The sequence below is a fragment of the Anguilla anguilla genome, chromosome 2, assembly GCF_013347855.1.
Source record: "Anguilla anguilla isolate fAngAng1 chromosome 2, fAngAng1.pri, whole genome shotgun sequence".
Taxonomy (NCBI): domain Eukaryota; kingdom Metazoa; phylum Chordata; class Actinopteri; order Anguilliformes; family Anguillidae; genus Anguilla; species Anguilla anguilla.
The window spans coordinates 37,408,833-37,422,350 of record NC_049202.1 but is presented as its reverse complement, the minus strand read 5'-3'; the positions used below and the strand labels follow the sequence as shown (position 1 = coordinate 37,422,350).

The window sequence follows — 13,518 nt, the reverse complement described above, 5'->3', positions numbered from 1 at the left end:
TTGAGAGGGTATATAAAACTGTTACAATCTGTATATTGGCCTGTTATATCCTATTTGTTGCATAACAACGGTCTAAGTCGAACTACCAACGAGAGTTTTGCTTGACAACGGTAAAATAATATGCCCAAACGGCCATGGAAGAATATTTCAATTTCAGGTGATTAAGTCGATAAAAATCAATAAATACTAAAGTAACCATATATAGTCTTGTATATATTATAGTGGAATAAACCCCTCCGGCTGTCCCAGTTATTGGAAAATAATGTACTTTGGTGGTAGTATGGGGTTACAGAAGAAATCATAGGACAGATGGACCGACGACGACGTCGCTTTTACATACGTCAGTGGCCTAATTTGCCTAATCTTTGCGGGTCTTTAGACCGTGGTGGAAATGCAGACAACAATGGGCTGAAGGAACCATTTCGTTCCTTGAGAAGTAGTTCCTGGGACTAAAAGTTCCGGGTACTTTGGGTGGAATCGCGGCTATACGTACATAATAATTTAAAGAGCAATGTGCATACGTGAGGGTGGAAGCATTTGAAAAATTATGGTTTGGTATTGAGGAATATGCAGACATGGGCTTCCACAGTAAGAGTGTGTGATGGGTGAGTAGTTTGAAATCCCAGGAGTAACCAGTGTTTGTATCTGAAAGATGATCAATACTTCCCCGCACTCTTACTGGAATTCGTGTCAAGCCATCTGGAAAAGTCCATTTAAAATGAAACCCAAGAAAAGCTGTTTGGATAGATGTGCCACATGTATGCCAATTAGCTGCACTCAAACACTTCCTAGCACTGTAAGCACGACCTGTCATAATATTTTAAAGCGCTAAATCGCCCATTTTGCCACATTTAGCACTGTGAATTGTCAAAGTGCTCCGAATCAATCGAGCAGGGGCGTACAGGGAACGCATGTTGACGGTTCCGCCTCGCACCCCCCACCCCCCCACCTACCCCCCCTCTCCAAGGTCACGGAGCGTGCTCCTGCGGGTTCTGCCAGTGCAACCCGGACTGGAAGGGGGACAACTGCAACTGCTCCACGCGCACCGACACCTGCATGTCCAGCCTGGGCCTGCTGTGCAGCGGGCGGGGCCAGTGCGTCTGCGGCAGCTGCGAGTGCACCCAGCCCGGCGCCTACGGGGCCACCTGCGACAAGTGCCCCACCTGCCCCGACGCCTGCACCATCAAGAAGTGAGTCCCGCCCCCGCCGCCGGGGGCCCGAAAGCAGACCCTCTCTCTCTCTCCATTACGTGTGTTAGGAAAAGGGAAACACAGACTGCTGACCCAGCCGCTGGTGTATACACTCTGTGTCGTTATTTAGAGCCACAGCCAATCCTGGGCCACACGATAGTGTTTTTACTATTACTATTTTTTTTATGTTGGTGCACTTTGGGCAACAACAGCATTAATGTCTAGGGCCACTGAAACCCTAGGGCCGGTTCTGACAGCCCGCGGTGCAGAAATGATTATACTCAGGGTGCCTGATTCCAGCTCAGCGTTCATAACATTCCCTCACTGTGACAGGGGTTAGGGCCCAGCATTACACCATGACCCCTCTTCTGTCTCCTCCTCCCGCTCTTCTGTCGAGCGGAGCTCGCGTCTCCGCCCCCTCTCTGGGACGCCGCGGTCGCTCATTCGGCCAGAGGCAGCGGTTTGGCGTCTGAGGACGGCCCTTAGGGGGCGGTATATCTCCTCGGCTGTTGGATGACTGGTGCGCTGTCGCCCCCTGCAGGGAGTGCGTGGAGTGCAAGCACTTCAAAAGGGGGAGCCTCTTCGAGAAGAACACCTGCGCTCGCATCTGCAGGGACGAGATCCAGCTGGTGGACGACCTGGGTGAGTCAGGGCATTAGACGCACGTGGATGAATGGCAGCCGCGAAAATAGCCTTTAGAGAATTTTGACGGGTAGCGTTCTACGGTATTTGACGATTTGGCCTTTTTTGTCAAAAATGATTTATTAAAATTAAATAGTTTTTTGTTGCATCTTTTTGCCATCGAATAGATCAAACACCTGGATCTATTTTTTTAAAACAGTTGCAATACAAAGCATTGTTGTTATATATCGAACATTCTGAAGCTTTATATTCAGAACTATACTATTTCCAAGTGGAAACTGTCGTTCCTCACACAACTGGAGTTACCCAGCTAACACAAAACATTCTGACAATGTTTCTGCCATGTAGTGGCAATGTAACACCGACAAAACATTCCAGTGACATTGTGAGAACATTTTGTGTTAGCTAGGTATCTAGTTTCAGGATTTGAACGTATAAGACCAACGCTGGCTGTGCTCCCTCTTACAGAAAAGAACAAGACAGCATGAACGGGGGAAATAAATTATTTTTTAAAAAGAATACCCCTTTCCCAAAATATACCAGCAAAGGGAAAGACAGTATAGATATGAAGATACTGATATCCTCATAATCCTGTGAGCCTTTATCACTTAAAAGGCTTTCCTTTTGCTCTGGCTTATCACAACAACAGAGTGTGGAGTGTTAGATCTCCTGTTGAGAAAGGTTTTGGACCATCCACCTTCCTCTACCCTTTCCCTCTTTCTCCAACCCTCTCTCCTTCTGTCCTTAGTGTTCCACGACAAAAACGCTGTGAACTGCACCTACAAGGACGAGAATGACTGCGTGGAGCGTTTTCAGTACTATGAAGACGCCAGTGGCAAATCCATCCTATACGTGGTGGAGGAACCAGGTAAGACACCAGGTGTCCGAGATTTCTCACAAAATACGCACAGGCACTCAAGAACATGCTTCACACTGTCTTTATGTGTTGTGTGTGTGTGCGTGTGTATGTGCACACACATGCCTGTCAGTGTGTCGTTGTTGTTAAGCGTGTGCACTGCCTATAGCCAAGAGAGTGGGTTTGGGTGTGTGTACAGCAGGAGTGTTTGTCTCCCATCAACTCTGAAAATACACAAGTTTTCATTTAAAAGTTTTCGAACTCTGCAGTAAGCCCCCCTTCTGCATCAGACCCCCCCCGCCCCCCCCCCCCCAAAATCCCAACCCCCACCCCGGCTGCCATGCAGAACGCCCGCAGGGGGGAGATGGCTTCTGAAGCCCCGCTCCCTGGGTCTGTAGCGGGGAGGGAAACGAGGGGGCCGGGAACAAGTCACGCTCTCAGCCACGACTCGTCAGCTCCCGGGTGTCAGGTCAAGCTTTCTCCGCGGCTCAGCGATGGCACGGCCTTTTCAAGCCTTTTACAGCTTCCTTGACGGCGATGACTCAGCCACCTCAGTGACTTAACCGTCACCTCCCCACCACTGAAACCATGTGCCCAGATTGGCCGTCTGACTTCCCTACGGTTCACGGTTCCCACGGTGCCGAAGAACACCCCAGCAACGCACAGCCTCCACAGCCTTCCTCTGACTACAGCTGTGCTCCTCACACCCTGTCCCACAATTCAAAGCAGTTCCGATTCCATCATTCACTGAGATGCTCTTTAAAACACGATTTGACAGCATTACCTGCTGTTGACATCGTATAAAGTACTGACTTATTTTGCAATCTGGATTTCGACCAGTTTTCTGTGCAGTTCCCAGGTACTGTTACTGTTTCACTTCCCGTGGTGATATCTAGGCAGTTTTTCGTAATTGTAATTTTCAACACAACAACCAAAATTGTTATTTAAAAAAATCTACCCCAAACATAAATGGTAATACTAAGTGTAATCTAGATCTAGCAATGAACAGAGAATACCACCATCTGATTCTGATCAAGCTTTTGACCCCTTGACCCCTGTTTGAATGTCACAATCACATAAATAATGTGTGCAGCGCTATACTTAACATATTAGAAAATTGCTTTGCCCTCAGTATTTTTTGTAAATGTACTTTTTTTTTAACATTAGAGGCTTCTGTTTGAATTCCTGGCTTTTACGCTTTTATGTCACAAATTCAGATGCATATGCGCAAGCTTTTAAAAAATCGGGCATTGTGAGGAACCGTAGAGGAAACCATGGCGATGCAGAGACGGCTAACCCAGTCGTTTGAAGTCCCCGCGCTCTGATCAGCGATCCCACATGCCGGCCTACATCTGCTCGTTAACTGGGCCCAGCCGGGTCGGTGCTGGCTGGTGGTGAGAGCTCTAAAGGTGGATCCCCGCAGGCTGATCCCGTGGAGAGCGTCTGCGGGCCGGGCCTTTTTAACGGGGCGGCGCGTGTAGTTTGGTCCTGATTAGGCGGCGGCAAAGCAGGGGGGCGAACGTCTCTGGAACACAAAACACCCCTCCTCGTAAACCGCCGCGGTAAACAACGTGGCACCTCCACGCGGCTCGCTGACACCGCACTTACCGCGGCGGCTGATCAGAGAGAGAGAGAGAGAGAGAGAGAGAGAGAGAGAGAGAGAGAGAGAGAGAGAGAGAGAGAGAGAGAGAGAGAGAGAGAGAGAGAGAGAGAGAGAGAGAGAGAGAGAGAGAGAGAGAGAGAGAGAGAGAGAGATAGAGAGAGAGAGAGAGGGAGAGAGAGAGAGAGGGTGAGCAAAGGGAGGGAGAGAGACTACAAATTCCACTTTAGTATTGTCTCAGAGAATGTCCTTTGATGATAGGCATGAGCTGAGAAGCAAGATAATCATTCACTTTGATGGAGCCATATTTAAGAGGAAAACATACTCCGGGCAGAGGAACTACACACGCGCGCGAACACACACGCACACTTTTCCATAGAGTTACTACAAACACCACTGACTGAACAATACAATGCTAGTCATAGGTTAATGGGAAAGTTATCAGAAAGCCTAAAAACTGCAACAAGAATTTTAAACTGTTACTGTTTAAATGAGCTTTTGAAAACAATTAATAGATACTTCAATAAGTACTATGTAATGCTATGTGATTCAAGCAGAATAAAAGTAAAATACTGTATAATGTAGAAAAATATACTTTTCATAAAAAATATAAAGGAATTGTAGTACTTTATAAAGGATTACAGATTAAATAGGAAACGAAAAGCTTATTGAATTGCTACCATGCTACAGTGTTACAGTGCATATACTTCAAGTTACAATTTGGTTACTTTGTTTTGGTTCAAGCTGATGTTGCTGTCTGGACGACGAGGAAGAGCTGATTCAGTGGAATCGGGTGTGACAGCTGAATTAATGTGTTTGCGATGTCTTATTATGTCTAGACTGAAAACTGAGTTTGCTCATTACACATTGACAAATTACCTGCTTCAGGGCGGGCGTTCTTGGCAGGAAGGCGGCCGGTGGAACAGAGCGAGAGAGGGACGGAAGGGAAGAGATAGCGAAAGAGACAGAGTCACTGTGCACACAGGGTCTGAACACCTGTGAAGGCCCGATTTAATGAGACGCACAGGAGGCAAATACTGCACAACGCAGTCACGGGCGCCATCGTGAAAAGTACAATTCGGTGAGAAATGGAAGCAAACACTGGTGTACAAACTAAACTCACTCTCTCCTTCTCCCTCCCTCCCTCTCTCCTTCTCCCTCCCTCCCTCTCTCTCTCTCTCTCTCTCTCTGCTCCAGACTGTCCCAAAGGGCCGGACATCTTGGTGGTGCTGCTCTCGGTCGCTGGGGCCATCCTCTTTTTGGGCCTGGCCGCGCTGCTCATCTGGAAGCTCCTGGTCACCATCCACGACCGCCGGGAGTTCGCCAAATTCGAGGAGGAGCGCGCTCGCGCAAAGTGGGACACGGTGAGCGCTCGCGCGGACTGAGCGTGACACCCCGGTCACGTTTATGCCCCGTTACGTCACATCACAGCCGGATATATACTGGAGCAATGCAGGTTAAGTACCTCGCTCAAGGGCATGACGGAACCTGTGACCTTCAGGTTACAAGACCGACTCCTTACCCATTATACTACACTGCCCCCCCCCCCCCTTTCCTGACTGGGGGGCACACACATCCGGTCATGTTCTCACACTCCTACGCGGGCAGGTTCTCCTACTCATCCACACAGTGCATTTACCTTCAGTGAGCACCAATACAAACCACTCATATCGCTTATAGGCTTAAATGTGCATATGGTTGTGTGAGCTACTTTCAAATGGATGCCATATTAACTGATTCAATTAAGCAAGTCATACACAAAGTATGTTGTTTTTAGCCTGATTTCCAGTTTCTTTGCTAATCCTGACAACGTTAATTTTCTCTCCTCTTCCGCGCAATGTGTAAATATTTTGGAAGTGGGAGCTGAGGGGAGTAGTTTTTGTGGCGAACTGTTGCTTCAGAACTGAACAAAAGAACGCCTCTGCCTCCCGGGGCGTATTTGTTTTAAATTAGGCAATGCTAATTAGGCTTTACTGCCATGGCATGCAGTCTCATGCTGATTTCTTCACAGACTGTCTCTCTGCCCACATCTGGGCCTCTCTAATCCCCTTATTTTCATAGGCCCACTAATGTCCTCTGTTCGGAGGTGCCGTGTGGCGTGTAGTAGTGTCCACATGTTCAAGAGCACTGGTTGTTTATTGTATTCATCAGCTAGTAGTGCTGCCAGCTACTGGCGAATACATGAATTGCAGCTCTCTCGTAGTAATCGAGTCTCCTGCGCTGTCCGTAATTTGATCAGGGTATTCTGTTCTGTCTGATGTTGCAGGGTCATAATCCCCTGTACAAAGGAGCCACCTCCACCTTCACCAATGTGACGTACCGCGGCAACAAGGAGTGACGTGGGCCCCACCCAGTCAGAACCAGCGAAACTCAGGGGTCGAAAACTGTGGAACCAGTGCTGGGGTTAAAGGGACGAGGGTCGGTGAATGGGAGCCGGGGGGGGGGGGGAAGGGGCGGGGTGAATTTGGACCAATCCATTTCCTAGAAGCTGTTGGAATGTTTTGTGTTATATGTGTGCAGATTGTGCTTTCACGGGAAGAATTTCTGAATACTGTATGAGATGCTATTTTTGGTTGTAAATATGTATAGAATTTTAAAGGATTAAATTTAGGTCACATGTCGGTTATATTAAGAAGTCTATGCAATCACGAGCTGCCCTTCCCCTTTTTGTACTCCACTGGGTCCTGTCCATTTACATATAGCATCTGCATATGACTGATTCACCTAGATTTGGAAGTGGGGCAGGCTCCTTTTTTGGGGGCAGTACTGCTGGTCTTAAGGAGTCCTTTGCCAGGATATACTGTTACTCAGAAGATGGTCGTTTAATGTTCTGGATGACTATTTAAATTTGACCTTCATCCTTCAATGTGGAATTGCTCATTGTAATTGTAGGCTTGACCCATTGGCAGAGGCTGCTTATTGCACAAATGCTGCAAGCAGATGGCATGAGCTCGATCAAGTAGCCAAGCTGCCATTGAGCAACAAGGCAGGGGATACCAAGCAATACATATTGTAGCATCTCTCACTGCACTAGGGACAAGTGCTTTAGTTGGACACATTAAATACGCTGTACTTTTGTAATAACCCATTGAAGTAAAAAGAAAAAGAAATGTCAAATAAATTCTAGTACCAATGGTACAAATATTATCCAGAACCAGGGACGAATCTGCACTGCTTCGCAGTGAAGAAGACACAGTGCCTTTCCCACAATGCACCTCAGCAGGAGTGAGTGTGTCCTGAGCAGTCGCTCTGCAGTAACGGCAGCTCGTTTGACGGCTGTGTGCCCAGGAAGAGCAGCTAAACCTGGACTGTCAGCCACACTTGCATATGGAAAGCCAGCAACGCTGCGGGCCAGAGATTAGTCATCCACTGTACATAGAGCGAAAAATACGTTGTGTTCGCTTCCTGCAGGAAACTCCTCAGATAAGGAATAGCCTGTACCCTCAGCCATGGAAGTGAGGTCTTGCATATGCTTTCACTGTCCCTTCCACACTTTTTGAAATAGCATTTTTCTTTTGAATGATATTGAAAATGTCTTATGTGTCTTGTTTTCAGTAACTTTTAAGTGAAATGCTTTATATTTATATTTGTATACATTTTCTTTTGAGTCATGTTTATTGAATCTGAGTCTGTACTCCCCTCTGCTTGGGTGTTTCAGTAATGGAGTCTTTATGTTATTGATTACGTACATAAGGAATTGTCTTGTAATGTCTGCTGTTCAAATTATAGGTCAGCAGTGGGTGTAGACACACCATCCACCGCTATTATTCAGAAAGTAATTGAGTGACTGTATGTCACCTTTGTGAAGATTTTTTTTTTTAATGAGTTACAATGAGGTAATGACCCATTGCTCAAAACAGAAACATACGGGTTGTATATATTTAAATTGATTAGCCCAGTGCACATTGCACTCAGTTTTCATTATTAAACATGAAGACGCGTTACTAAATTCCAGAACCTACAGGTCTCGTCACAACTGCTGTGTGAATGATTAAAATGTGCATGGGTAAAGTTTTATGAGTTACTCAAGCATGCAGTCACATTGGAAGTAATGTACAACATTCTCACATGCTGTAACATTGTACCATGTTTGTCAGGCAACTTTCATTTCACAACAACGTTTTGTAAATTTGACAAGTCGGCTAAGTATTTGCATCATCCCACCCGTACCTACAGTACTTCGGACTCAAGCAATGTGATTAGATAAGCCAAAGGAGATTGACATTGAGATTCATTGTGTTCAGAGTGGACATCTGTCACAGGAGAACAAAGAACATCACATAACTTTCCTTATTTATATTCTGATGCCTCTTCGCTTGCTTTTTCTGTGCTTTTAAAAACAAATTGGATTCTGACTGAGGGCAAGGGTGGAGTTGTTTGCACCGTCCCATTCTTAGAAACATGCAACTGTGGCCTGTGGGGAGGGAGGCCTTTTGTTACTAGTTTACACATTTTATTTTCTGTTTTGGAATGTTTACAATGTTACCCAATCAGGAATGGATTTTAAATAAATGCTTGAATTATTAAAGTATCATGCAATTTCATTTATTTATTCTTTATTAAGCTTACAAAGTCATGTAGCAAAGACCCTACCCTTGTGAGAAAAAAAGCGTACTAAACATGCTTGATATAAACTGTAATTATGCTCAAAGTGTTCTTAAGTATAAAATAGTACACTTCAGGTATACTTCAGCATACTATTTTTTCACATGGGTAGGATTGCTCATGTCCAAGCCTGATGAAGTGCTGGATGCACTGGAGCCTAGATGGGCTGAATGGAAGTAAGAAGTAAACTTAACAGTACAAACATTCATTTAATAAGATGGATCATTTAAATGGAAAAAGCACTCAACGTAAAATCGCAAAGCAATGTCAATAAAGCAGCCACACTCCAGTAAGTTCATACCAAACTCAATATTAGAGCAACAGCGCCCTCCTCTGGTGTTAGCCATTAGCCGAGATGTGCTGAATGGTATGTTCTTGTCATCATGTATTTAGGTTAAAAAGTAACCTTAATAGTATTGAATTTTTATTTTACAACATGTATCATTTGAATAAAAAAACACTTGGCATAGAAGTGCATAGTGATGTAATGTAATGTAATGATGTCAATAAAGCCGCCATTCTCCAGTAAGCTTGCATCAATCTCAGTACTGGAACAATGGCACCCCTCTCTGGTGATAGCCATGAGTGTCTTCTTTTTTTGTTTATACTGACAGGAGTTTACTCCATGTTCCTCCACACACAACTGAGGACTTCATTTCATTATATGGCCTGCAGCTGGTCTCAAATGAAAACAAATTATTACTTTCTTTGGGAAAATATATGTTCAAATGTGTAGAGGTATATTGGATTTAGTCATATTTCCCAAAGCGTTTTGTATTTGTGGAATGTAAGTTATATTTACCAATGACACTAATTTCCTGTATGCATGTACTGCTGTGGTTATATATGCAAAATGTAACTTAAGCTGTCAATCATCACACAAACTACAAAACTATGAATTTTATATCGCACTTTAAATGGCCGCAATTCAATTTCCAAGTGTGCACCAACTTCATGGCATAGTAGACCAGGTCATTACTTCACTTTTAGTGCAGAAAAATGTATTACTAGTATGTGCATATGGCCATGCTAAGTGCCAAGGTCACATTTACTCCTCTGATCCAGACCACTTTCTGAAGCCATAAATTAGCTCTGTGGTTCACAAATACTGCTTCTAACAAGAGTGGGGGTTGTCCAGTGTCCACCTCCATTCCAGCAACTCCTCTTGTGTTTTCTCTCCTGACATCTCACAATTTGCTAAGACCAGTAAATTAAAGACTGTCAAACAGATTCTCCATACATTTTAGTCCGCCGATACTACTCCAGCATCCAGATTTTAGACAAAATGGACATGTCCAACAGAACTGGGTAAGACGGTACATGAGATCAAAGCTTTTTACACCCACACAAACGTAGCCTCAGTAACCAACTCCAGAAACCTTTAACCTTTGTGTTGCCCTCAGGGTCAAAAATAACCCTCTTTGAAATTGAAGAGCAGTGAAAAACCGTAAATTTAATGATTTGAAATTTGATGACTTTCCTTGGAGTGACCCTACCATTAGAAAATGTTCACCATTGCCCTTTTTATATTTTCATAAAACAGGGACACCATCAGGGTACAAAGATTGTCTTATGAGTCTTTTTAAGCCTTCAGTTATGAAATCAGAAGTCTTAATCAAAGTTAAGTGCCACACATCTATTACAGCAAAATGTAAATTAATATATTCAATTATGACGTGTGCTTTGTTGTAAAAATAGTAGTGTAGACTGCAGTCTCTCTGGACTGTGAAACAGGACAACAGTTATTCACCAATTCCCTGATGAGATGAGTGACAGGTTGTTTCCACATTAAACATTGATTTAGGGTTTAAAATTTAATGAAGAGGCTTTATCACAGGGGTCTGGCAAAGGTGGGTCATTGTGGACATGGGGTGCATGCATAATATGAAGACAAGGGTTAATTACAGCACTAGGGCTTTCCTGCTGTGACATGGGGGGACCACAGTTGTTACGATAATTGAATTCATAGACCTGGATTTTACTAGTCATACTTGCATATTTATTGGACGTCTACTGCAGGCAGAGTGGCAAATTAGCTGCACTTGGATTGGCTGCACTGTAATCCCACAATGCAGTGTGCAAGCTGTCAACCACTGTCAACCACCCTGGCTCACCTCCCAGATGTGGCAATTAATGTTTTTTTTAAAATTTATAAATTAATCACACTTGCAGATGTACTTTGGTAAGTGCGCAAATTTAATCTCCACACAGCAGCCAGTGCCAGGGCAAAAACTGCAAGCACTGATGTGGCAACTATTCCCAGCAGGCAACAGCCAATAGACTGGAGCACTAGCACTAACGAGCGGGCGCATTAACATAGAAATTACACAGCGTTGTTCAGAAGAAGTTCTTACAGCAGACTCTCCCTCACCTTCCCTGCCTTAGAGCCTCTTTACTGAAATGGGGAGCTCAGAGTGTGTCGAGAATCAAGACCATTTCCCCAAAAGTCTTTTCCCAGGATTCTCAATTGAATGGCTATGCCTTTCCGAAAACAGAAAAGGAGTCGTGAAGTCACAATCCGAAGAGCTTATCCGGTGAATGAATTTCATGCGGCAAAATCCCTGTACAGTCCCGGTGCCCACTTTGGCTTGCGGAAGGGTGACACACTGCAATATGACAGTGCAGCAACATCTGTGAGGAAGTGCGGCAGACCCGGCAGTTCACGTTCCTCGGATTAAACGAAAAGCTCTAAAAAGCTTTACACAAGACCCCCGCCTGCTGGGAGACCAGAGGCGGGACTCATAAAGGGGAACGTCGTGAGAATTAACCTGTTGTAATTGTGCGGCTTCAGAAGCCCAGAGGATCCATCTGCGGGGCACGAGTTGCTCAGAGTAATGCAATTATATAGATCCCAAGGTTGTATAAGAGATTGCAAGGCTTTAGTTGCAACCTACTAATAAAATCCCCACCGCACTTTTGGCTTATCGGCTTTCACTTAAAAGTCATCCTGAGCAAGAGGCCAATTAATGGATCCACAGTCAGCTTCACTAATGGTTTCATATCTACAATGGCATTCCATCACCACTGACTTGACATTTATTATTCATATGTGGTTTTCTGAACTTGTGCACGTGCAGCACCGAGATGCAACATATGCATCACTGGGGCAGCTCAGACACAAATCTGCACACTGCACCATGCCATCCCTACACCGAATGGAGCAGCAGCACCGCTGCCAAGCTGGCGCCTCCCGTTTTAATACCGCCTGGCCCTGATATATGCAGGAAAAGCAAACATGATAAGGTGTAGATTGAATAGAAAAGAACAAGTGCTAAATTACTTCAGAGGTAATCTAGTTAGGTTTTGTCTGTGCTCCTCAAAGCGTACAGATATTTTAATGCTTTCATGTACTGAATAACATTACTGAATATAACATTATGCATTCCTCAATGAAAAAAATGTTCCATTAAATATGTATATGGACAAGTGTCATCATTTTCTTTTATTGTATTTCTTTTGTTGAGATGAAAATATTTTGGTAAAACTATCATTGGTCCAAAACATCAAGGCCAAATGTAACAATGAATCAAATACGTAACATTAATGTTTAATTATATTCCAGGCGGAAAATATATATATATACTTTTTTTTTTCCTCCCCATTTCTTCCTGCTACCAGGATCCCCTCGTCATTGGTTCCATATATCCTGAACTGAACCCCTTCGGCTTCAGGGTCCAGAAGCTGACTGGATCAGCTCAGCTCCACAGTTATTTCCAGTACTGTGCTGCTGCTGGTAATACTTACATTTTCCTTGTGTTGTCACATTAAATTTTTTTTCACATTTGTCACGTGATTGATTCAAATATACAAAATAAGTTTAGTTATTTTATTAAAACATTAAACTGCCTGGTTAGCTTGTGTGGCACTGATGTTGCTACATTTCAGGTAACGCTGTCGATGGTTGGTGCTCACTTAGTGACCAGCTAACAAAGCTGATCCCAGCCTGTAAGACAGCATACTGATTCTGGGAGGAAATAACCTGCTGTCCCATGGTCCCTGTATCACTAAAGTGTGACAGTTTGTCCTTCATCGCCTGAATGCCAAAGCTGTTATTCAGGGTGCTCCTACTGAATGAACAGACTTCTGCTTTCCTCTGTGAGCTACTTGCTTTTATGAAAAGTAATTAACACTTACAATAATACTACAATAAAATTCATGTTAACTGCACAAAGCTAAATTGACAGGTGCCGAATCATACTTTTCCTTGCGTAAGTTCTCAAAATAATGCCACAGATCTTCTGATCATACCAGTTCGTACCAAGCACCAAATACTCAGTCATCACGTAGTTGATTGCACTTTTCTGAGTGGTTTGGTTGACCACATAAATGCATGTGTCAGTAGAAGGAAATAAAAGGAAAGACATATATTAATAAATAAACAAATGATGAAAAATTAATTACTATTGATATATGTATTCACAGGTTTGTTTGTGTATGATATGACTTTATGCATTGAATAATTAATTGTATTACTTCATGGGTATTCCACAATTATTCATTTTTATTGCAGGACAACTACTCCATAAATAATCACGTACCGACCTAGCCTATACGATACATCATATTTTATCATTTTTATGTATTTATATAGACAAATATAACTAAAAATAAAACTGGTTACTGGT

At 43.8% G+C, this 13,518-nt stretch overlaps 1 protein-coding gene across 1 annotated transcript in view; it reads left to right on the top strand.

Annotated features, from left to right (window-relative positions):
- The window catches only part of LOC118221252 (integrin beta-3-like), a 29,470-nt gene extending 20,650 nt beyond the window's left edge, over positions 1 to 8,820 (top strand). The window contains exons 11-15 of the mRNA XM_035406137.1: positions 968 to 1,190; positions 1,732 to 1,832; positions 2,581 to 2,700; positions 5,486 to 5,652; positions 6,555 to 8,820. Of these exons, the coding sequence (XP_035262028.1) occupies positions 968 to 1,190; positions 1,732 to 1,832; positions 2,581 to 2,700; positions 5,486 to 5,652; positions 6,555 to 6,626 (683 nt within the window). The 3' untranslated portion in view covers positions 6,627 to 8,820. The remainder of the gene's footprint in view (positions 1 to 967; positions 1,191 to 1,731; positions 1,833 to 2,580; positions 2,701 to 5,485; positions 5,653 to 6,554) is intronic.
- The last annotated feature ends 4,698 nt before the right edge of the window (positions 8,821 to 13,518 follow it).